Source organism: Mauremys mutica, unplaced genomic scaffold (genome assembly GCF_020497125.1).
Source record: "Mauremys mutica isolate MM-2020 ecotype Southern unplaced genomic scaffold, ASM2049712v1 000298F_np12_obj, whole genome shotgun sequence".
Lineage (NCBI taxonomy): Eukaryota > Metazoa > Chordata > Testudines > Geoemydidae > Mauremys > Mauremys mutica.
In genome coordinates this window covers 95,161-119,269 of record NW_025422903.1, presented here as the reverse complement: position 1 = coordinate 119,269, position 24,109 = coordinate 95,161, and the positions used below count along the sequence as shown (strand labels likewise).

Below are 24,109 nucleotides of genomic sequence, written 5' to 3'. Positions count from 1 at the left end.
TGGATCCATCCCAACACCCACCCCCTGCCGTCTCCCTCACATTCCCACAACCCAACCCCACATTCTCTGAGTTTTGGGGAGCAAATCTCTTTTCTGGGGGAGAGCAAACTCCTAGATTAATCGCAAACCATCCACAGAGAACCCCCCTGAAACCTGATGGAGCACCCCCATAAATGAGGACACCCCCAAACTGGAGCATGTACCCCAACAGCTGAACACTAATCCAACCCCCAGCCACAGCTTCCTGCAGCCCCCCCATGCTACTCAAACCCAGCTGAGCTGGGGGTACAGGTAGAACAAGCTGGCACCCCCAAAACTGAACTCTGCATCCCAATACTTAAACACCAATCCAGCCCCCCCCCCCCGCCGCAGTGCTGAACACAGCTACAGTCGTTTGGGGCTGCACCCCCAAGCTGAGCCCCCGACTTCACCCCGCAGGCATTAAAACACGACACCCGAGTCATTACAAGAAATATATAATATATTTTAAAATGTGGTTTCCACAGAATATATTTTTTTAACCCACAATATATCTGGGTGCCAGAAGGGAGAGTAAAAATGGGGGGTCCTATCGCAGCCAGTGCTGGATCATGGGGGATGGGGTCACTGTGGGGGGACACAAGGGGTGAAGGGTTGAGAGGGTGTAGGAGGAGGAAGGGGGGAAGGTGCTGGGGGGAGCCCCCTGTGTGAGGATTTGGGGGTGCTGAAGGGGAAACCCAGGCACAGGGGAGGGTGGAAATGAGGGGTCATTCCTTCGAAAGTGGCTGGGTGGATGGAGGGAGGGACAGATGGACGGACGGGGATGTAGTGGGGTGGACAGATGGCGGGGGGGTGGATGGGTGTGTGGGGGGGGGGAATGGGACAGACGGGGTGTGTGTGCCCAGACAGAGCTCAGGGAGGCCAGTGGAGGGTGGCCCCATTTCTAGGGGGAGCCCCCCAATCCTTGCGGCTGCTGAGGTGAGGCGAATCCCCCTGTACCCCGACACTCTGCCCCCTCTCTCCCAATCCCCAACTCCGTGGCTGGGGGGCGACCCCCCAACAGCTGTATCCCAATGTCCCCCCCAGCTGCCCCCTCTTTCCAGCTCAGCCTCCTTCCGCGAGGGGCCCCCATCACCCCAGCGAGGCGCCTGCCCCTGGGGAGGCGTGGGGGGGGTGGTAGGCGGCTGGGGGGGGCCCGAGGAGGTGGGTGGAGGGGGAGAAGGGGAGCAGGTGGCTGGACAGGACCATGGGGCTCAGGGCGTAGAGGGAGGCGGGGTCCTCGCCCAGGGGGGAGAACAGTTCGAGTGGGGTGGGGGGCCCAGCCCCCCCCTCGCCCGGAGCCGCCCCCCGGCGTTTCTTGCCCTTGCTGGAGACTTTGCGGTTGCGGGTCTGGATTCCATCTTTCCGCATCGTCAGGGGGCGATTGACCTGCAGGGGGGAAGGGGAGAGAGATGGAACCCAGGCATCCGGGGTCCCCGCACCCTAACCGCTAGACCCCCCTCCCCTCCCAGAGCCAGGGAGAGAACCCAGGAGTCCTGGCTCCCAGCCCCCACCCCGGCGTGCGGCTTACGTTGTGCAGTTTGTAGTAGAGGCCGCAGGCGTTGCAGACGGGCTCCCCGCTGGCGTTCCGGCGCCATAGGGTGGTGGTGGTCGTCTGGCAGTTGCTGCACTGGGTGCCCGCTCGCTTGCTGACGATCTGGGGGGAGACGGGGGGTGGGTGGGCGCAGAGCAGACGGGGCTGGCCCCCGCGCCCAGAGGATGGGGGCAGGGCATCGCAGGGGTGTCATGGAAGCGGAATGGGATGTTGGGGAGGCCGGGGGGGTGGACTGGGGCATGTCATGGGAATAGAAGGGGGTGTCGGGGAGACTGGGATGGGGGGGGTCTCATGGGAGCGGAACATGTCGGGGGAGGCTTGGGTGGGGGGCCTCGGAGAAGGGGGTGTCAGGGAGGCTGGGGGGGTCTCGTGGGAGCAGAACATGTCGGGGGAGGCTGGGGCGGGAGGCTGGGGGTGTCGGGCGAGGGGGGATGTCATGGGAGTGGCAGGGGGTCCGGGGGAAAGGTGGGTCCTGGGGGGACCCCAGGGAAGTCGGGGGGGGAGAGTTCCCCACTCACCAGGCGTTTCTTGGGCCGGATGAGGGGCCGGTTTTGCCCGTTCATCTTGTGGTAGAGCCCGCAGGCGTTACACAGGTAGTGCCCAGTGCCGTCCCGGCGCCACAGGGGGGTGGCCGTGGCCCCGCAGTTCACGCACTCCCGCGCCTCTGTGGGACGGGACAGGGAAACCGAGTCAGCGACGAGGCCTCTCCCCCCAGGGGCGCCGCCCCCCACCCCCCGAGCCTGCAGGAAGCTCTCACCGCATGGGGACAGCTGCAGCGGCCCCCTGAGTTTGGGGGAGTAGCCAGCCGTCAGGGGGCTCCCGCTGGGCTGGTAGAACCCGAACTCCGGGGTCCCGCTGTAGGCGGGGTGGGGGGCCCCGGCAGGGGACCCCAACGTCAGCAGCTCGGTGGTGGAGGGGCTCATCGGCTCCGTCTTCAGCATCTCCAGGAACTTGGGGCTGCCCTTGTCCTCGGGGGGCTGCTCCTTGGGCGAGGGGGGGCTGTAGGACGAGGAGGAAGGGGGAGCCGGATAGAGGGGGACCCCGGCCTGGGGCTTGCCGTAGGAGACGGGGGTCCAGCCGGCCGCGGCGTAGGGGTGCCCGTCCACCCACTGCAGCCCGTTGAGGAGGGGGTACACGGGGCGCGCTGCAGGAGGAGGAAAAGGAGAGGAGAGGGGTCAGTGGGGGGGCGTCGGGGGCACCTGGAAGGAACCCACAGCTGCCACGGGGACACGAAACCCGTCGCCATGGCGAGGCAGGAGAAACCCCGACAATCGCAGCGAATCCAGGGGGCGGGGGCCACGGCGACCCCACACAATGGGATAGCGATGGCACCGTTGCCATGCCAACCCGCAGGAGCCCTGGGGACACCACATGCAGCCACGGCGGAAGTGCAGCCGTGGCCCCGGTAGCCATAGCAACCACAAAGCCCGTGGTGACAGTGCCCTCTGTGGGCGGCCCCAGGCGATGCCCCTCGGGGGTCCCCGGCCACGTAGCGGGGCGTCCGGGCTCCAGCCACCTACCCGGCGTGTTGCGGTAGGACTCCGGCGTCCGGGAGAAGTAGGTAGCGAGCGCGCCGGGGTCCCCGCCCTCGGCTCCGTGGAAGAAGACCGCAGATTCATCGGCCGGCGGCAGGAGGGGGGGCTCCAGGAAATGGGGGGTCACCTCCTGCCCCCCTAGGGTGGCAAAATCCATCCCGGGCACAAGAGCTGCTGACCTAGATGGGGAATTTACATGGGGGACAAGGCACAGGGTGTCAGGATGCCTGGGTTCCCTCCCCGGCTCTGGGAGGGGAGTGGGGGCTGGTGGTTAGAGCGGGGCTGGGGTGGGGAGTCAGGACTCCTGGGTTCTCTTCCTGGCTCTGGGAGGGGGAGTGGGGGCTGGTGGTTAGAACAGGGGGGCTGGGAGCCAGGACTCCTGGGTTCTCTCTCTGGCTCTGGGAGGGGAGTGGGGGCTGGTGGTTAGAGACGCAGCCAAAAGCAAAGCAAAGTCAGGGCTGTTTAAAGAGGAGGCAATGCTGGGCGGTGTCCCCCCCCCCACCCGGGATGGAAATCCAGGCGGGGCCCAGCGAACGCCAGCGGCCGGCCCGCCACCGTCCCCCCCACCCGGGATGGAAATCCACGCGGGGCCCAGTGGCCGGCCCGCCACCGTCCGTCCCACCCCCGGGATGGAAATCCACGCGGGGCCCAGTGGCCGGCCCGCCACCGTCCGTCCCCCCCCCCCGATGGAAATCCACGCGGGGCCCAGCGAATGCCAGCGGCCGGCCCGCCACCGTCCCCCCCCCGCGGGATGGAAATCCACGCGGGGCCCAGCGGCCGGCCCGCCACCGGCCGTCCCCCCCCCGGGGTGGAACTCCACGCGGGGCCCCGGGGCCGGCCCGCCCCCGGCCGTCCCCCCCCCCGATGGAAATCCACGCGGTGCCCAGCAAATGCCAGCGGCCGGCCCGCCACCGTCCGTCCCCCCCCCCCCGGGATGGAAATCCACGCGGGGCCCAGCGGCCGGCCCGCCACCGTCCGTCCCCCCCCCGGGATGGAAATCCACGCGGTGCCCAGCAAATGCCAGCGGCCGGCCCGCCACCGTCCGTCCCCCCCCCGGGATGGAAATCCACGCGGGGCCCAGCGAACGCCAGCGGCCGGCCCGCCACCGTCCGTCCCCCCCCGATGGAAATCCACGCGGGGCCCAGCGAACGCCAGCGGCCGGCCCGCCACCGTCCGTCCGCCCCCGGACCGACGGCGACACGTTCCCGTGGGGGACGAGCCCGTTCTCGAGAGGCCACGTGTGAACAGGGCTGCTCGTTAGCGTGCAAGCACAGCGATTCCACGTGCGAATGGGGCGGGGGCAGGGCCGGGGGGAGGCCGCTGGCTGCCAGGCTTTGCGAGTCGATCGGTTTATGAGGCGTTCACGGTTGGCATCTCGAGGGCAGGGCCGTGCAGGCGCCAGCCAGGCCACCATACTCAGCACTCCAGGGGCCGGGGAATGAAACCCGCCCGCCCGGCCCAGGCTCGGGGAGGGCACAGAGACGCGGGGGGGGCCCCGGGGGGGACCGAGGGCGCGAGGACAAGGACCAGGCCAGGGCGGAGCGAGAGGCCCCGGGGCCACGAGGGGCAACGTGGGGCTCATGGGACTGAAAACAATGGGTCTGTCCCTCCCCCAAGGCCTGAATCCACCCTGCCCTCTCTGCACGGCCCCCCCACCCCCTCCCTCCCCCCCCCACCCCTCCATCCCTCCCCCCACACCCCCTCCATCCCCCCCCACCCCTCCATCCCTCCACACCCCCTCCATCCCCCTCCATCCCTCCCCACACCCCTCCCTCCATCTCCCTCCATCCCTCCACACCCCTCCCTCCATCTCCCTCCACACCCCTCCCTCCAGCCCTCCCCACACCCCCTCCATCCCCCCAGCCCCCTCTCTACATCCACACCCCTCCCTCCCTCCATCCCCCTCCATCCCCCCACACCCCTCCCTCCCCCCACACCCCCCCACACCCCTCCCTCCCCCCACACCCCTCCCTCCATCCCTCCCCACACCCCCTCCATCCCCCCCACCCCTCCCTCCCCCCACACCCCTCCATCCAACTGCACCATCCAGCCCACATCCACACCTCTCCCTCCCTCCCTCCCTCCCCCCTCATCCCTCCCTCCCTTTATCCCTCCCTCCATAGCCCTCCCTCCCTCCATGCTCATCCCTCTCTCCGTCCATCGCTTCATCCTTCCACACCCCTCCCTCCCTCCTTTCCTCCATGGCCCTCCATCCAACTGCCCCATCCAGCCCACATCCATCCCCTCTGCACCCCCCTCCACCCATCCATCCCCTCTGCACCCCCCTCCACCCATCCATCCCCTCTGCACCCCCCTCCATCCATCCATCCCCTCTGCACCCCCCTCCATCCATCCATCCCCTCTGCACCCCCCTCCATCCATCCTTCCATCCAACTGCACCATCCACCCCGCATCCACACCCCTCCACACATCCCTCCCTGCATCCCCCCCTCCACCCATCCATCCCCCCTTCACGCCCCCCCCATCCATCCTTCCATCCAACCGCACCATCCACCCCGCCCCCCGTCTGCCCATCCCCACCTCTGTCTCCAGCCAGCCAGCCGGGCCCCGGGGACCCCACCCCTATCCATGGCCTAGGGAGGGTCACCCCGGAGGCCGGCCAATCTCTGCATCTCTCTCTCTATCTCCCCATCAGGCACTCCCAGCCGCTCCTTCTCAGAAGTGGTGCCTCCAGCCCGGCCGGGGAGGCCCCTTTCCACCCGGCCCTGCCCGCCCCCCGATCTCGATCTCGCACGCAGCCCCCCCAGTGTCCGCCAGAGACTTCAGCCGGGGCCTGGCCCCTCTGTGAGCCCACCTCCCCTCACACTGAACCCAGGAGTCCTGGCTCCCCGAGCCAGGGATTGAACCCAGGAGTCCTGCCCTCCCCACTCCCCTCCCCGAGCCAGGGATTGAACCCAGGAGTCCTGGCTCCCCCCCACTCCTCTCCCCGACCCAGGGACTGAACCCAGGAGTCCTGGCTCCCCCCCACTCCTCTCCCCGACCCAGGGACTGAACCCAGGAGTCCTGGCTCCCCCCCACTCCTCTCCCCGACCCAGGGACTGAACCCAGGAGTCCTGGCTCCCCCCCACTCCTCTCCCCGACCCAGGGACTGAACCCAGGAGTCCTGGCTCCCCCCCCACTCCCCTCCCCAGGGATTGAACCCAGGAGTCCTGCCCCCCCCACTCCTCTCCCCGAGCCAGGGATTGAACCCAGGAGTCCTGGCTCCCCCCCACTCCTCTCCCCGACCCAGGGACTGAACCCAGGAGTCCTGGCTCCCCCCCCACTCCTCTCCCTGACCCAGAGATTGAACCCAGGAGTCCTGCCCCCCCCCTCCCCGCCCCATGGATTGAACCCAGGAGTCCTGCCCCCCCCACTCCCCTCCCCGACCCAGGGATTGAACCCAGGAGTCCTGCCCCCCCCCCACTCCCCTCCCCAACCCAGGGATTGAACCCAGGAGTCCTTGCTGCTGGGTGTGGGGGGGGAGAGGGTGGCGCAGTGCAGAGGAAGTCGGCACCGTCTCAAAGCTGATTTCAAAAGCTGCCCTTGCCTCATCCCTGCCAGCGCAGCAGAGATGGGGCAGATAACGTGGGGCGGGGGAGCGAACTAACCACCCCACAACGGAGGGGGGGCTGGGCGCCAGGACGCCTGGGTTCTCTCCCCAGCTCTGGGAGGGGAGTGGGGTCTAGTTGGGGGGCTGGGAGCCAGGACGCCTGGGTTCTCTTCCAGGCGCTGCGTAACGGTCGGTTAGGGGGTGTATTTCCCCACCCCCACTCTGTGCCCTCTTCTTATGTTGTGAATTTTGTTGCTTTTTTCATCTCCTGTCCATTTCCAAGTCGCAATTCAACCCAGCCCTGCTCCCACCACCCGACACACACGCCCAGCACCCCCCCGCCGCACAAATGCGCCCCCCTCGCCAATCCTTAACCATCCCCACGGGGTCACCCCACCACAAGCCACTGCCCCGAAACAACACACCATCCCAGAGCACGAGGACACACGAGGACACCCCCCCCCAAAGCTCAGCCTCTCCAGCAGGGGCATCAGGGACACACACACACACACACACACACACACACACAAATCCAGACCAAAGAGCAGAGAAATCACAACTCCTTCCGCGACACACAAGCCCCCCAACACACACAAGCACTCTCCGAAACACCACACCCTGGAAAAACACACAGACACCCCACAAAGCCAACACTCAGCATCCCCAGAACAACAGACTCACACGTCCAACACCACAGTCAGAGAACTACATCCCGAAAAAGGCCCCCGGCCCCCCAGCCACAACACGCTGCTAACCCACGGACACCACACACACAAGCTAACAAGCCAACACAGACCCCTGCCACACACACCCACCAAACCACCACAACAGCCCACACAGACATGCAAAATCAACACAAACAACACACCAAGTCACAGCCACTGAAACTATCGCCCGCCACATGAAGCACACCACACAGGCAGTCCCAAACAGCGCCCCCCCCGCCCCCCCACCACAGCCCAAACCACCCGCAGCGTAAACAACACACACACGCACCTTCAACCCTACAAAAACACAGCCCAGACCCACACAAAGAGACACTCTCACCACCACAAAGACACACAACCCAAACACAGACACACACCACAACCCAAAGACAAAGACACAACCCAAATACTCACACCGTGAACACTACAAAAACACAGCCCAGACCCACACAAAGAGACACAACCCAGACAGAGACACCTCTCAACACCACTGCAAAGACATACTACCCAAACACACACTCCACCACATCCTGGAGACACACAACCCAAGGGGACACCCCATCACCACCACTACAAAGACAAACAACCCAACCACCACCACAACCCAAACAAACACTACAAAAACACACAGACACACACCCTGAACAGCACCGCAAAGACACACAACCCAAACACACGCCTCCCAAAGACAGACACACAACCCAAGGAGACACCCCAACACCAGCACAAAGACAAACCAGCCAAATGCAGACACAGCACCACACAACCCAAAGACACACACCCTGAATGTGACAAAAACTCCACCCAAAGATACACACATAACCCCTCGACACCGCCGCAAAGACAGACACACCACAACTCCAAAACCGCCCCCCATCACAGACACACTCCAAACACCCCCTGCGCACCCCCCCCCCATCATCCCATCCAGCTCCAGCATGGCCCGGTGCCCCCTGCCCCCGATCTCTGCGTTGTGTGGGTGTGCACCAGGCCAGAGGGGGGGAGGAAATCGGACGTGTGGGGCCCAACGATTCTAGAGCCCTTATCGGGATCAGGGCCTCAGATAAGAAGTAGCCGGGAGATAATTTTTATCTCCTTCGCCTTGGCGGGCGGCTCACACGGCAGTGACAGATTTGCCCTGATGCAGCTCAGTGGGTAGAACAATGTGTATTGTAACCCCCCACCCGCCCCACAGCAGGGGCGATCCCCTCACCCCCCCCCCATTTACCTCGTGAAGGCTTCGAAAGAACCCAGGCGTCCGGGAGGCTGAGAGGAGAGAACAGAAGGTAAATGGCTGAACCTCTGGGGTACCGAAGGTCCCTTGAATTGCCCCTTGCTCAGTACCCGGAGGAGTGGGGGCTGGGGGGCTGGAAAAGTGTCTCCCCCTCCCCCGATGCCCCCACACGGGCTGGACGTCTCCGGACAAGGGCCCCCCCCCCCCAGATCCCCGTACGACCAGCCTGGGGGGGACTCAAATGGGGGGTGGAAACCCCGACATTAACCTGGAACGGACCCGCTGGGACCTGCCAGTCTGCTCCCCTCTTTTCCTGGAGCCACCCGGCCGTCTGCTCCGCCCCCCCACCCCTCCCCCCTCCCCCCCACACCCCGTCCCCCCACCTACCCCAATCCCACTGGCACCCCCGCCAGCCCCCCTCCGTTCCCTGTGCCCCCCGGCACCCCCCGCCAGCCCCCCTCCCTTCCCTGTGCCCTCCGCCAGCCCCCCTCCGTTCCCTGTGCCCCCCGGCACCCCCCACCAGCCCCCCTCCGTTCCCAGTGCCCCCCGGCACCCCCCGCCAGCCCCCTTCCATTGCCAATTCCCCCTTGGCACCCCCCCACCAACCCCCACCCATTCCCAATGCCCCGTCACCCCTGCCAACCCCCAACCATTCCCAATGCCCCATGGCTCTCTCTGCCAGCCCCTCTCTGTTCCCAGTGCCCACCGGCACCCCCGCCAGCCCCTCTCTGTTCCCAATGCCCCCTGGCACCCCCGCCAGCCCCCCCCCGTTCCCTGTGCCCCCCGGCACCCCCCGCCAGGCCCCCTGCGTTCCCTGGGCCCCCCGCCAGCCCCCCTCCGTTCCCTGTGCCCCCCGGCACCCCCCGCCAGCCCCCCTCTGTTCCCTGTGCCCCCCGCCAGCCCCCCTCCGTTCCCTGCGCCCCCCGCCAGCCCCCCTCCGGTCCCTGTGCTCCCCGGCACCCCCCGCCAGCCCCCCTCCGTTCCCTGCGCCCCCCGCCTGCCCCCCTCCAGTCCCTGTGCCCCCCGGCACCCCCCGCCAGCCCCCCTCCATTCCCTGTGCCCCCCGGCACCCCCCCCGTTCCCTGTGCCCCCCCCCAGCCTCCCTCCGTTCCCTGTGCTCCCCGGCACCCCCTGCTAGCCCCTCTCCGTTCCCTGTGCCCCCCGCCAGCCCCGCTCCGTTCCCTGTGCCCCCCGGCACCCCCCGCCAGCCCCCCTCCGTTCCCTGTGCCCCCTGGCACCCCCCGCCAGCCCTCCTCCGTTCCCAATGCCCCCTGGCTCTCTCTGCCAGCCCCCCTCCATTCCCAATGCCCCCTCGCACCCCCCCACCAGCCCTCCTACATTCCCAATTCCCCCTGGCACCTCCCACCAGCCCCTCTCTGTTCCATGTGCGCCCTGGCAACCCCCGCCAGCCCCCCTCCGTTCCATGTGCCCCCTGGCAACCCCCGCCAGCCCCTCTCCGTTCCCTGTGCCCCCTGGCACCCCCGCCAGCCCCTCTCCGTTCCCTGTGCCCCCTGGCACCCCCCGCCAGCCCCTCTCCGTTCCCAGTGCCCCCTGGCACCCCCCGCCAGCCCCTCTCTGTTCCCAGTGCCCCCTGGCACCCCCCGCCAGCCCCGCTCTGTACCCTGTGCCCCCAGGCACCCCCCCGCCAGCCCCTCTCTGTTCCCTGTGCCCCCTGGCACCCCCCGCCAGCCCCTCTCTGTTCCCAGTGCCCCCTGGCACCCCCCGCCAGCGCCACTCTGGTCCCACTGCCCCCTGGCACCCCCCGCCAGCCCCTCTCTGTTCCCAGTGCCCCCTGGCATCCCCCGCCAGCCCCTCTCTGTTCTCTGTGCCCCCTGGCACCCCATGTCAGCCCTCCATTTGCAGTGCCCCCGCACCCTTCCGTCCCGTCCCGATTCGCTCTGCCCATCGGCCTCTCTCCACAACTCCCCCAAACTGGACGCTGCCCGTCCCCCGCCGGCCTCGGCTTGACACTCACCTAGAGCTGGGCAAGAAATTTGGGGGGGGTCCCCACATGCGGTGTCAGGGGGACCCTTGGCAAATTTCGAGGGGGGGTTGAAGCACAGAGAGCTCCCCCAGACCTAGCCGGCCGTGGGTCCGCCCCAGCTTGCTGGGTGGCTCCGAGAGACAGAGGAAAGAAGGGGGGGGACAGAGACGCTAAAAATGACACAGCAGCCCAGGCGGGTGAGGTCCCGCCTTCTGAGACGGGACGGGCTCTTGTGGGGCACAGAGAGGGGAGGGGGAGAGCAGCTGGGGGTCTCCTGCCCAATTACCCCCCGATGTACAGCGCAGAGAGAGAGAAAACCAGCCCCCCAAACTCTGTCTGGTGTAGATGGAGATGGGTCTAGTGGTTGGGGGGGCAGGGGGCTGGGAGCCAGAACTCCTGGGTTCTCTGGGAGGGGAGTGGGGGGGTCTATCGGTTAGAGGGGAGGGGCTGGAAGCCAGGACTCCTGGGTTCTCTGGGAGGAGACTGGGCTCTAGTCGGGCGGGGGGGGGGCATTGGGACGCAGGATGCCTGGGTTCTCTCCCTGGCTCAGTAGGAGGAGGCAGGTAAACATTGGAGGGAGGGTTGAGAGTTTTGGGGTCTTGGTGCTGTACCCCCACGCTCGTCCAGGGGGAGGGGAGGCAGCTATGGATACATGGGGGGCAGCAACTGGTCTATCATCACTCAGCATCCCTAGAGATTTCACACACAGGGGCAGATCGCAGCCGGAGCCCCCTAGAGGGGACAGGCCCCAGCCCCATTCCCTGCCCCCCCGAGCCAGCCAGTCCCTGCCCTGGGGCCGGATGAGACCCGGCGCCCCCCAGAGGGGACAGGCCCCTGCCCCATTCCCTGCCCCACTAACCGCCCGGCCAGTTTGGGGCCTGGGGAGGTTATGGCAGCAGGCCTGGAAGTCCCCGATAAGCCCTTATCTGATGCCAGGCTCAGGAGCTGGCGGTTGGCGGATTCTTGGTGACGGGGCCTGGAACAACCCACGCCAGGGTGCTGGGACGGGCAGCGCAGGGGGGCAGGTGGAGAATAACAGACCTGGCTGGGGGAGACGCCCCCAGGCCCCCGCTGCGTCTGGGGTGGGAGGGCCACAGTCTTCCTGGCCTGTTCACTCCCCTTCCTCTGCTAGTGTCCCAGAGCCAGGGAGAGAACCCAGGAGTCCTGGCTCCCAGGCCCCCCAGCTCTAACCACTAGACCCCACTCCCTTTCCAGTTCCGGGGAGAGAACCCAAGAGTCCTGGCTCCCAGCCCCCCAGCTCTAACCACTAGCCCCCACTCCCCTCCCAGAGCCAGGAGAGAACCCAGGAGTCCTGGCTCCCAGCCCCCCAGCTCTAACCACTAGCCCCCACTCCCCTCCCAGAGCCAGGAGAGAACCCAGGAGTCCTGGCTCCCAGCCCCCCAGCTCTAACCACTAGCCCCCACTCCCCTCCCAGAGCCAGGAGAGAACCCAGGAGTCCTGGCTCCCAGCCCCCCAGCTCTAACCACCAGCCCCCACTGCGGCTATAACTGGGGGCGTCCCCGCGCCACTGGCTGATAGAAACTGATGCAGATTCTGTGTCAGGATGAACCCCCTGGCCCTGCACACGGGGGGGGGGGGGTGAGTAACCCAGACTTCAGGGGAAGCCAGCGACCGATTCTCTGAAAAACACCCGCTTATCTCCCAGCGCCAGATAAAGGGGAAGGAGCTGAGCAAGAGAGAGAGAGAGAGATGAGCCCAAACCCAGCCCCGCGGTGCCCCTCACTCCCGACCCGCAGCCCCTGCCTTCCCCACCCTCCAAGACAGCCCTGCCGGTGCCCCTCACTCCCGACCCGCAGCCCCCTGCCAGCCCAGCCCTGGGACAGCTCACTCAAGCTATAGATCCTTGAGCATCAAGCAGAGATCAGTGTCATTAGGCTAGTAAATACAGTAGGACCTACATGAAGCGCAGCAGGTTCATAACATAAATCTTATTGTAATGGTCCAGACTGGGGGGGACCCTGATGCCCCCTGCTGGAGAGGAGAGGCTCTGAAAACGCCTCCGTGTGTCATGCTTCCTATACTGCTACCCAGTAGCGGAGAGTCTCCGTGCACTCACCCTCTTTCCCCGAGGGGGAGCTCAGCTCCTGGGTGATTCTAATCTCGCCCCTGGCTGAGCTGGCCAAGCTCTGAAGCTCACTGTCCCGGTGCATCTCCACCCACATATCAGGCGACAACTTCTGGATGCCGTGGCTGAGCCTTTCCGAATTTCCAGGGGAGGCTCCAGGCACCGGCGGGCGGGAGTCTGTGGATATGGAGAGGGGGAGGAAATTAGAAAATGGGGGGATACATGGGGAGCCCCTGCCCAGCATCCAGTCAGCACGGCCCCCGTTTTAGCATCTTGGCCACTGAGTGCAGATCAAAGAGCCCCCGGGCACTGAGGCAGAAAATGACGCCGTCCCTAGGCCAGCTCCCCAAGGGAGCAGAACCTGGGGACCCTTGAATGACTGACCCCCTCAGAGAAGGGTGGTGGAAATGGGGGCCACAGAGAGCTCCTGGCATGGGGGGGCAGAATGGGGGCCCCTGCTCTGGGGAGATTGGGGGGGCACCCAGAGCCCCTAGCATGGGGGAGCTTAGGGGACACAGAGAGAATCTGTGAATTAGAGGGGGTGGGGGGATGGAGGGGGGCACAGAGCCCCTCGGGGTGCAGTGAACTTGCCACGAACCACGGGACCGGCTAGAAAAGCCCCTCAGACCACCTAGGCCGAACTCCCGTATAGGCCAGGCTGGTGAATGTCCCCGAGGGTCCCCCTGCGCTGAACCCACTGACTTGGCTAAAGCCTCTTCCGGAAAGGATCCGGCCCGGATCTGACCCCACGGGAGTCGGGGAATCCACCACGTCCCTGGGCGGTTTGTTCCGAGGCCTCATCACCCCCACTGGGAAAAGTTGGGGCCGCGTTTCCAGCTGGGCTTCTGCCTTTCGCTGAGAGATTAATAACCCCGTTAGTGCCCTGGGAAGGGGTTTATACATCAGAACCAAGCCAGCCCTTGGTCGGTCGGGGTGTGGGCAGCACCCGGCCAGATTGGGGGGGGGGAGGCTGATCACGGGTGGGGAGTGGGCAGTGCCCGGCCCGACGGGGGGGCCCTGATCGCGGACGGGGTGTGGCCAGGGCCCGGCATGACAAGACCCTGATCTCAAAATCAAAGTTTACCACGGGAACCACTATCTGGCATGTCCTCATTTCTTTTTTAAAACTTACTAAGCTTTTTGCTTGGCCGTTCCTAGATTGTTTTATTTCCTTATTGATAGGGGGAAATTCCGCAGCTTACCGAGCTCTGCAAGGGTCTAAGATCGCAACCGTGAGAAAGAAAAGAAAAGAAAAAGATTCTGCTGGGGAACAAAGGGGGCACTGAAGGACGACACAGAAAGAATCGACAATGACTAAAGGATCACACGAAAGGAGGAGTTTCCACCCTCCTCCTGGCTCCTTTTCTGGGGATCTCGGCTTCCCTGCCTCCATCCTTTCCTGGCTCCCCAGGGCTCGGTCGTTCTCTTCTCCATCTGCACCTTCTCCCTCCCACAAACCCGGGTCCAACTCCCGCCTCCACTCCCGGATCGACCTCGCCAAGGTAAAATCCAGCAAGTAGCTCCTCGCCTGCCCCGCCACCCAACCCAGCTTGCCTGTCACCGTCGACGCGGGCCTCCCTCCTACGTGCAGACTCCGTGGAAATCTTGTGGATGCCGCCCAACGTCCTCAAGATCCAGCTTTTCCTCTCCATCCAGCCGGCCTGCCGCTCTCCTCACCCCACCGCATCGTCCGTGCGATCTTGCCCGGCTCGTCCCCCCCACCCCCAGGATCCTCCTCCGAGCCCGTTTCTCTGCCCACGTTGCCCCTAAGAAGAGAGGAACGGCCACGCTGGGTCAGTCCAATCGCTAGCCCAGAGTCCTGTCTGCCGACAGCGGCCAACCCCAGGTGCTTCAGCGGGAACGAACAGTGGCCCATCCCATCGCCCAGTCCCAGCTACTGGCAGGCAGAGCTTTAGGGACACCCAGAGTATGGGGTGGTGGCCCTGGCCATCCTGGCTAATAGCCACTGATGGACCTATCCGCCATGAACTTATCTAATGCCATTTCGAACCCTTGCAGCCCTCCACTGCCGCCCCCTTCTCTGGCGCATCAAACAGGCTGTCTGGAGAATGAGAAGGAGGTGTTTTTTTTAACCACATGAGGAACAGAAAGGATCCCGAGAATGGTATTGGTCTATTCCTTGCTGGCAATGGTAGACTTACCAATCCTAGCACAGAACCGGCAGACACGGTCAATTAAATATTCCTGTTCTGGGTAAAAAAAACCAAACGTTGCAAGCTCGTCGGATGAGTGATGACGACAGTTTTTCCATGCAGTAGTGCCACTGGAGGACGCTACTAAAGTCAGACATTTTTAAATCATCAGGCCCAGAGAACTTCAATCCAAGAGTTTTAAAAGAGCTGGCCGAGGAGCTGGCAGTACTGTTACTGTTGCTTTGTGGTACGTCTTGGAGCACCGGGGGAAGGTCAATGTGTAATAAATCAAGGTGCCAATTTTTTTTAAAAAGGGCGAACGGGATGATCTGGGTAATTATAGGCCTGTCAGCCTGACATCCATCCTGGGCAAGATAATGGAGCGGCCAGGGGCGGCTCTAGGTATTTTGCTGCCCCAAGCACGGCAGGCAGGCTGTCTTTGGCGGCAGCCTGCGGGAGGTCCGCCGAAGCCGCGGGACCAGCGGACCCTCCACAGACATGCTGCCGAAGGCAACCTGCCTGCCGCCCTCACAGCGACCGGCAGAACACCCCCTGTGGCTTGCTGCCCCAGGCACGCGCTTGGCGTGCTGGTGCCTGGAGCCGCCCCTGGGAGCGGCTGATACAGGACTCGATTACTGAAGAAAAGAGAGTGACATAATTAATGCCAATGAACAGGGGTTTACAGAAAACAGATGCGGTCAAACTAACTCGATATCTTTTTTTGATGAGATTACACGTTTGGTTGCTAAAGATGACAGCGTTGATGTAACAGGCAGACTTCGCTGAGGTCCCGCATGACACTGATTAAAAATTCACACAATGTAACATTAACACAACCCACATTAAATGCCTTAAAAACTGGCTAACTGATAGATCTCAGAATGTAACTGTAAGTGGGGAATGATCCTTGAGTGGGTCTGTTTCCAGTGGGGTCCCCTGGAATCAGTTCTTGGACAGGCATTTTGATCAATGCCCTGGAAGAAAACATAAAATCATCCCTGATAAAGTTTGCAGATGGCTCAAAAATTGTGGGTAAATAATGCAGGGGGGCAGGTCAGCGATACCGAGCCACCTGGCCTGCCTGGGAACCCGGGCAGAAGCAAACCATGTGTGGTTTCCTCTGCTAAATGTAACGTATCCAGGTAGGAACAAGAACGCCAGACATGCTGAGCTTGGGGGCTCTGCCCTGCGAAGGGCGAGGAATCTAGGACTGTATAAGGTCTCTGGCAGCCGATCTAGCACCGTCGCTTTCCGGATCTCCACTCCTGCCCCCGACTCCAGCCTCCGTCGTCACTGGTGGCTCTCCCACCGAGCATCTTCGGACTCGGGCGCACAGCCCCACGGACATCCGCCCTGTTCTCCGCCTCCTCTGCCATGATGCCTCGGGGCAAAGCTTGGCAAGGGGAAGGCTGCCGTGGCGTGGAGCTGGCTGCAACAGGGACTCGTTCCCTTGTGGTCCCCAGTCTGGACCCACCCCGGGTCTCGTCTCAGACGGGAAGCTCCGCGGGGGCAGGGACTGTCTTTTTGTTACAGGTCTGTACAGCGCCTGGCACGGTGGGGTCCTGGGCCGTGGCTGGGGTGCCTAGGAGGTACCGTATTACACCTAATAGACACTGTACAGCACCTGGCACGGTGGGGTCCTGGACCGTGGCTGGGGCGCCTAGGAGGTACCGTAATACACCTAATAGACACTGTACAGCGCCCAGCGCAGGGGGGTCCTAGGCCGTGGCTGGGGTGCCTAGGACCTAGAGCCTCCTAGAGCCGGGTATAGAACCCAAGAGTCTTCTTGCATCCGAAGAAGTGAGCTGCAGCTCACGAAAGCTCATGCTAAAATAAATTTGTTAGTCTTTAAGGTGCCACAAGTACTCCTGTTCTTTTTGCGGATACAGACTAACACGGCTGCTACTCTGAAATCTAGGACCTAACAGACACTGTGCAGCGCCAGGGGCCGTCACCCAGAACGACGGAGGGAGACCACGCTGCAGACGTGACAGACGGGCGGGAGAAGGTGCTAATGAAAGACAGAACGAGGGTGACAGGCGGAGAGCGGGCCAGCGAAAGACAGGGCCTGACAGTGATGAAGGAAGGGAGGCCCGAGCGTGAGACATGTGCGAGAGGAAGGAAGAAATGGAAGAGACGTGAAGAATGAAAGCGCGAGAGAGCAGGCCAGGCCGAGGAGCAGGAAAGGAGGGAGACGAGGCCAGAGCAGGGCAGGAAAGTGAGGGCTCCATGGCCAACCAACCCTGTGCCCCCCACCCCCCAGCAACGCCAGCACAGCCCAGAGGCGGGCACATGGCGACAGAGATAACGCTATCTCCCGGCTCAGGCTGGGCGGCTGTCACCCGCCTGTCACTGCCGGGAGAACGGGGAAGCAAGGCAGAGCCAGGGTCTGGTCCCAGGAGTCCTGGCTCCCAGACCCCCCCTGCTCTAACCACTAGCCCCCACTCCGCTTCCAGTGCCGGGGAGAGAACCCAGGAGTCCTGGCTCCCAGCCCCCGCTGCTCCAACCACCAGACCCCACTCCCCTCCTAGAGCCAGGTATAGAACCCAAGAGTCCTGGCTCCCAGGCCCCCCCTCCCCTCCCAGAGCTGGGAGAGAACCCAGGAGTCCTGGCTCCCAGCCCCCGCTGCTCCAACCACCAGACCCCACTCCCCTCCTAGAGCCGGGTATAGAACCCAAGAGTCCTGGCTCCCAGGCCCCGCCTCCCAGAGCTGGGAGAGAACCCAGGAGTCCTGGCTCCCAGCCCCCCTGCTCTAACCCACCAGCCCCCCTCCCCTCCCAGAGCTGGGAGAGAACCCAGGAGTCCTGGCTCCTACATACAGAACCAGACCCGGGGGTGGGGCAATTCCAGGAAAGGGGCCGAGAGTCAGTTCACAGTAAACGAGAGCCGTTTAATTACAAAACTCAGTGACACCACAGAGTCCAGAGAGCACCAGGAACCAGAGGGGGAGATGCTGGGGGGACAGACAGATTTGGGGTCCCTATTACAGGGACTATATAGGGAACTGGGGCCAATATTCGCCCTCCACAGGGCTGGATCAGAGCCTGTGTCCCCTAGAGGGGACAGGCCCTGCACCCCGTTCCCCACCCTCCTGAGTCAGCCAGTCCCCACGCTGGGGCTGGGTGGGAGCTGGCGCCCCCTAGAGGGGACAGGCCCCCATGTCCCATCTTCACCCTCACACCACATAAGGGGCCACCCATTCGGGGTCCACCACAGACTCCTCCACGGGCCGCTCGACGTGGAAGTCGCGCTGGTGCTGGGGTCCCTGCCGGGCTGTCCTGCCCCCCCGCTGGGGAACGGGGAGCTCCGAGTGGTGGGCGGGCAGCGGGGGGGTGAAGAAATAGGGATGCAGCAATGCCTGGGGGTGGGGAAGAAAGGGTTAACCCGGTGACACTCCCGACTCAGCACCACAGCTGACTAATGGGAGAGCCTGGGGCGCCCTCTGGTGGCATCGTGAGGTATTGCACTCCCCGCCCCACGGCACCCCCTAGCACCCAGCCCTGACTGCCAGGGGAGATTAGAGATGGAGGGAGGGCTGGGAGCCAGGACTCCTGGGTTCTCTCCGGGCGCTGGGAGAGCAGTGGGGCGGCTCCCTTACCTGGGCTGCCTTCACACGCTCCCGGGAAGGGTAGACCAGAAAGTGCTTCAGCAGCTGCAGGGCCTGTGGGGGGGCGTCGGGCAGCACCTCCTCCAGCGGGATGGGCGGGTTGTCTTTGAACGAGATCTTGTTGTAGTCAGGGAGCTCCGTGATCTCCTGCCACGGGAGATGGGTGCTTAGAAAACCCAGGAGTCCTGGAGTCTCAGCCCTGCCTGCTGCTCTAACCACCAGACCCCACTCCCCTCCCAGAGCCGGGGAGAGAACCCAGGAGTCCTGGAGTCTCAGCCCTGCCTGCTGCTCTAACCACCAGCCCCCACTCCCCTCCCAGAGCTGGGAGAGAACCCAGGAGTCCTGGCTCCCAGCCCCCCTGCTCTAACCACCAGACCCCACTCCCCTCCCAGAGCCAGGGAGAGAACCCAGGAGTCCTGGAGTCTCAGCCCTGCCTGCTGCTCTAACCACCAGCCCCCACTCCCCTCCCAGAGCTGGGAGAGAACCCAGGAGTCCTGGCTCCCAGCCCCCCTGCTCTAACCACCAGCCCCCACTCCCCTCCCAGAGCTGGGAGAGAACCCAGGAGTCCTGGCTCCCAGCCCCCTGCTCTAACCGTTAGCCTCACAGCTGGGGGAGAACCCCCTGCCCCCCACTCACCGGCCAGATGCGCTGGCTCGGGGTCCCCAGCACCCGGAGCACACAGCAGAGCTGTTCAATGTCGTTCTCCCCGGGGAAGAGGGGCGAGTTGTTCAGCAGCTCAGCAAAAATGCAGCCCACAGCCCTGGAGCCGATGCAGAAAAGGGGGAGCAGGCTGGGGGGGGGGGTTATGGAGCGCCGGGGTGATCCCTATCCCCCGGTGTCCCCGGGGTCTGTGGGGCAATCCTCACTGTCCCCAGGTGCCTCTGGGCAGCAGGGGGAGTGGGGGAGATCATTTAGGGCTCAGTCGTGGCCCCCCACACACACACGAGAGACGCTGGGCCTTCAGGATAAAAAAAGTAACAGGAGTTCCCGGGACTCCCGTCTGGGGAGAGAAGCGTCAAAGCGCGACGCCTGGGCTTGCAGACGTGCCAACGGCCTGAGTGGAACGGATACAGGGGCACTGCCTGAGTCTGCAGAGAGCCTGAGCCGGTTGCCTGTAGAAGTGAGAACCGTCCTATCACGTCTCTGCTGGGGGCGTGGGAAGGAGTCCCCCCCCCCAGTACACAGAGGGCTGTGGGGGGGCTGAGACCCCCTCTAGGGCCCGCTCTGTGGTCTGGCTCCCTGGAAAGGGCTTGGGCGGCGTGATTATGTGGGGGGAGCATGGCCATGGGGCAGGACAAAAAGGGCTCGGCTAGGGCTGGATTAAGGAAGGACGCTCCCTTGGCCACGCCCCTTCATTAAGTATGCACTCGAATCCTGCTCCAGCAGAGATCTCCTTGTTCCAGACCCCCACATCAGCATGGGGAGGGGATTCTTGCTAACGAGGGGCCGTCCAGCCATAGCGGGGCTCACGCATGGAGGGGAGCCCAGAGTAGGGGGATTCTAATACATGAGGGGCCGGGGAGCTCACCACAAATCCACCCCTTCGTCATACTTCCGGGCGCCGTACAGGAGCTCCGGGGCACGGTACCACCTAACGAGGAGACAGAGAGACGGTTACACACCTCCATACCCACCACGAGCATCTCCCCGCTCTATCCCACAAGACCCCACTGCCCTCCCAGAGCGGGGAGAGAACCCAGAAGTCCTGGCTCCCAGCCCCCCCTGCTCTAACCACTAGCCCCCACTCCCCTCCCAGAGCCAGGGAGAGAACCCAGGAGTCCTGGCTCCAAGCCCCCCCTGCTCTATCCCACTAGCCCCCACTTCCCTCCCAGAGCCAGGAGAGAACCCAGGAGTCCTGGCTCTCCCTCCACTCTAACCCACCAGACCCCTCCGCTCCCAGAGCTGGGGAGAGAACCCAGGAGCCCAATTCCTGGTCCCTGGCTCCATGGACCGACCAGGTTCTGTGGCCAAAGGTTCCAGCCCAGAGCCCGGCCACTCCCAGTCACCTGGTGGCCACCTGGTGGCTGTAGAGCCGGCCTGCGTCACTGGAGAACACCCTGGCGAGGCCGAAATCCGCAATCTTCAGCTGCCCCGTAGAGCTGATGAGTAAATTGGCTGGTTTCAGATCCTGCTGGGAACAATGAGTGGGTTACAGGAGCGGGGGCTGGGAGTCCGGACGCCTGGGTTCTCTCCCCAGCTCTGGGAGGGGAGCGGGGCCTAGTGCTTAGAGCGGGGGGGGGGGGGCTGGACTCACCCGGTGCATGATGTTATTGGCGTGGCAGAAGGCCACCCCCTGCAGCAGCATGAGCATGTAGCCTTTCACCTGGGCCTGCGTCAGGGGCTGCTGGGAGTTGCGGATCACCTCGGCCAGGTCCGACAGCATGTACTCGAACACCAGCACGAAGCCTGCGCCGTGGGGGAACACGGCCTTCAGCTTCACCACCTGCGACGGGGGAGACAGGGCAGAGCCGTGAGCCCAGCCAGCCTGGTGTCCCGAGCCCCTCGACCCCAGGATCCCGCCTTCGGTCCGAGCCGTGGGCCCGCCCATCCCAGTGTCTGCTGCCCCAACCAGTTCAGCAGGCCTGCGTAGCCGAATCTCCCAGATAGACAGATGGACACCCACCCGTAGCTCACGTCTTCTGCTTTCTTGGCATCTTAACTTACCAAGGATCTATCAGCAACAAGAAAAGAAAGAAAGAAAGATCCATCCATCCAGGGGAAAAACGTGGTTAGTTTCTAACAGAATTTTTCCAGTTTTTCTCGCCAAAACAAACAAACAAATAAACAAAACCCACAAAATTTCATTTGGGTCACGTTTGATGGTTCCTCCCCTTGTGTTTTGGGGGGGTGGGGGTTGGTGGAATTTGCTGAATTTTTGGTGCCTGAAAACTGCATTTTTTGGCAGTTTCACGCGTTGATTTTGTTTTGCCCAGCTCTAGAAGCGAATGAACGAAAACACAGAAAGGCAAAAAAAAGTAGTGAAAAAGAAAGAAAGAAAGAATACAAAGAAAGGACAAAAGAAACAGGGGAACAAGAAAGAAGGCAGCAACCCAGAGACGGGAGGATAGGGTAGCTGCAGGCCGGGCAGTGGAAGGGGACGGGAAGAAATAGACCCTGGGGTCTCTATTTCTGACCCCCAACACTGTGGCTTTGCCATCACAGAACCCCAGTGCTTGTAGGGCTGGAAGGGACCCCAAGAGGTCACCTCACCCGGACCCCACTAAACCCCACTCTCCTCCCAGAGCCACGGAGAGAATCCAGGAGTCCTGGCTCCCAGCCCCCCACTCACATGCTGATTCTCCTCAATCTCCTGTAGCGCTTTGATCTCCCGCAGCGCCTGATTCGGGATCCCGTCCTCCAGTCTCCGCAGAGCGACCTTCTTCAATGCCACGGTCTCCCCTGTCTGTGGAGCAGGGATGCAGTGAGAATAGAACCCAGGAGTCCTAGCTCCCACTGCAGCCCCCCCGCCCCAACCACCAGCCTCCCCTCCCAGAGCTGGGGAGAGAACCCAGGCATCCAGCTCCCAGCCCCCCCTGCTCTAAGCACCAGCCCCCACTCCCCTCCCAGAGCCGGGGAGAGAACCCAGGTGTCCTGGCTCCCGCTCCCACCCTCGCAATCACTAGACCCCACTCCCCTCCCAGAGCCAGGGAGAGAACCCAGGCATCCTGGCTCCTGCTCCCCGCCCCAGCCGTGGAGAGAACCCAGGCGGCCTGGCCCCCAGCCCCCCCTGCTCTAACCACCAGCCCCCACTCCCCTCCCAAAGCCATGGAGAGAACCCAGGCGTCCTGGCTCCTGCTCCCCGCCCCAGCTGTGGAGAGAACCCAGGCGGCCTGGCCCTCAGCCCTGGCTGTGGGGATCAGATCGAGGGGGGACATTCTCACCTCTATGTTCTTGGCTTTGAAGACGATGCCGTGGGCACCTTCCCCTATCCTGCCCAGGATGCTGTACTGATCCATGCTGGGCTGACTGGTTTGCACTGGGACCTGTGGGAGAGAATAATTCACACCCTGTTAGGGGCCCTCCACCCCCAAAAGGGGCACTCGGTATTGTGGTGTACCGGGGGTGGGGGTGAGATGCCCTGTCCCATAATACCCTGCTCCTCACCCCTTACACTGAGGGAACCCCAACGCACTGTGGGTTATTGGGGGAGCCCCATCCCACAATGCACTGCTGCCTCTCCCAGGCCAAACCCCCATTTCTAAGGCACCCACAGTGCATTGTGGGATATCAGAGGTGTCCTAACTCATAATGCACCTCTTCCTCACGCCATATCTGAGGGGACCACCCCTTTCCCTTCCGAAAATGCACTGCTCCAGGCACCCCCCCCAAATTTCTGGGGCACCTGCAGTGCATTGTGGGATACTGGGGGGTGTCCCATAATGCACTGCTCCCTCTCAAGTTACACCCCCCATCCTAAGGCACCCACAATGCATTGTGGGATACTGGGGGGGGTTCCTTTCCCTTCCCATAATGCACTGCTCCCTCTCAAGTTACACCCCCCCATCCTAAGGCACCCACAGTGCATTGTGGGATACTGGGGGGGTGCCCTGTCCTACGGCGTCCCATCCCACAATGCATTGCTCCCTCCTAGGCTACCTCCCAATTCCTGAGGCACCCCAGCAGCGGGGGAGGGGGCCCCGTCCCACAATGCACCGCGCCGCCCTCTCCCCCCCCATAGTCCCAGTACCTGGCAGGCGCCCTGGCAACCGGGGCCCAGTTGCCTAGCAACGCACCCGGAACTGCCCGAAGCCTGCATGGGCCTGGTCACATGACAAGGGGCCAGGAGCCAGGACTCCTGGGTTCCCTCCCCGGCTCAGGGAGGGGAGGGGAGGGGGCTGGTGGGTTAGAGCAGGGGGAGCCAGGACTCCTGGGTTCTCTCCCCAGCTCTGGGAGGGGGGAGTGTGTGTGTGGGGGGAGGACTGGGATTCTCTGACACCCCCATCAGTCTAGTGCCCGGTTCTGCCCCCAGAAGCCCCTGAGTAAGGGTCAGGGCCAAACCCCTCACACAGGAGCGCCTGGAGCTGCCCCCATGTGCAGAACCCAGGAGTCCTGGCTGCCAGCCCTCTCGCCCCCCCAGCTTTAAAATGCCCCCAGCTGCTGCCCCCTTTGGTGCCCACTGGTCAGTTCCCCCCAGGGGCAAGAGCCCCCCCTTCACTGACCTCCCTGCCTGCACATCATGGGCCCCAAAGGGTCCAGGCCACCTCCCCTGTGCCCCACCCCCAACCCTTTGGTGTGCAGACTCCTTGCCACTGCCCCCCGCCAGGGACTGGGTGCACCCCCCATGTGTGTACCCCACCACCCACATCATGGGTCTGTCTGGGAGATGAGCCCTTTGGGGGTCCCATTCCTCTCCTCAGGGGGCACAGGGCTGGGGGGGTGGGGGGAAGTCTTCTTGCATCCATGCCACCTTGACAGAAACTAGGGCTGAGAGCAGGTTCTCCTGGGTTCTCTCCCTGGCTCTGGGAGGGGAGCAGGGTCTGGTGATCAGAGCAGGGGGGCTGGGAATCTAGGACTCCTGGGTTGCAAGCCCATCTCTTAGAAGAGTGGGGACAGAGGTGCTGAAACTGCAGCTGCTGGGGTTGGGGGGTGTCTGTCTGTAACCCTCCATTTACCCCCACCCCCCATAGGCTGCTGCTTAGGATTTTGAAATGGATCAGCCCTGGGGGCTTAGCAAGCAGGA

The 24,109-nt window shown here is 63.7% G+C and overlaps 2 protein-coding genes across 7 annotated transcripts; both read right to left on the bottom strand.

The window, feature by feature from the left end:
• Positions 1-476: 476 nt before the first annotated feature.
• Positions 477-10,928, bottom strand: GATA1 (GATA binding protein 1). The gene is made up of 7 exons (XM_045000397.1): positions 10,575-10,928; positions 8,594-8,631; positions 3,094-3,287; positions 2,331-2,717; positions 2,092-2,237; positions 1,550-1,675; positions 477-1,407 (listed from the first exon to the last, which is right to left on the bottom strand). Exons 3-7 carry the CDS (start codon positions 3,263-3,265, stop codon positions 1,111-1,113), a joined length of 1,128 nt encoding a protein of 375 aa, XP_044856332.1. The 5' UTR covers positions 3,266-3,287; positions 8,594-8,631; positions 10,575-10,928; the 3' UTR covers positions 477-1,110.
• Positions 10,929-12,432: 1,504 nt separating this feature from the next.
• CDK20 (cyclin dependent kinase 20) lies at positions 12,433-23,135 on the bottom strand. Of its 6 annotated transcripts, XR_006575502.1 has the most exons (10): positions 22,684-22,832; positions 22,311-22,412; positions 21,719-21,832; positions 20,684-20,872; positions 20,436-20,557; positions 19,958-20,020; positions 19,066-19,189; positions 18,421-18,576; positions 14,224-14,435; positions 12,433-12,846 (listed from the first exon to the last, which is right to left on the bottom strand). XR_006575502.1 is itself a non-coding variant. In XM_045000394.1 (9 exons), exons 1-9 carry the CDS (start codon positions 22,780-22,782, stop codon positions 14,343-14,345), a joined length of 1,062 nt encoding a protein of 353 aa, XP_044856329.1. In that variant the 5' UTR covers positions 22,783-22,832; the 3' UTR covers positions 13,635-14,342. The 6 variants fall into 6 exon arrangements, 5 of the variants coding, with proteins under 5 accessions (XP_044856329.1, XP_044856327.1, XP_044856331.1 ...); XM_045000394.1 differs by lacking the exon at positions 12,433-12,846 and having other exon boundaries at positions 13,635-14,435; XM_045000392.1 differs by lacking the exons at positions 12,433-12,846; positions 14,224-14,435; positions 22,684-22,832 and adding exons at positions 17,692-18,180; positions 23,117-23,135.
• Between the last annotated feature and the right edge of the window lie 974 nt (positions 23,136-24,109).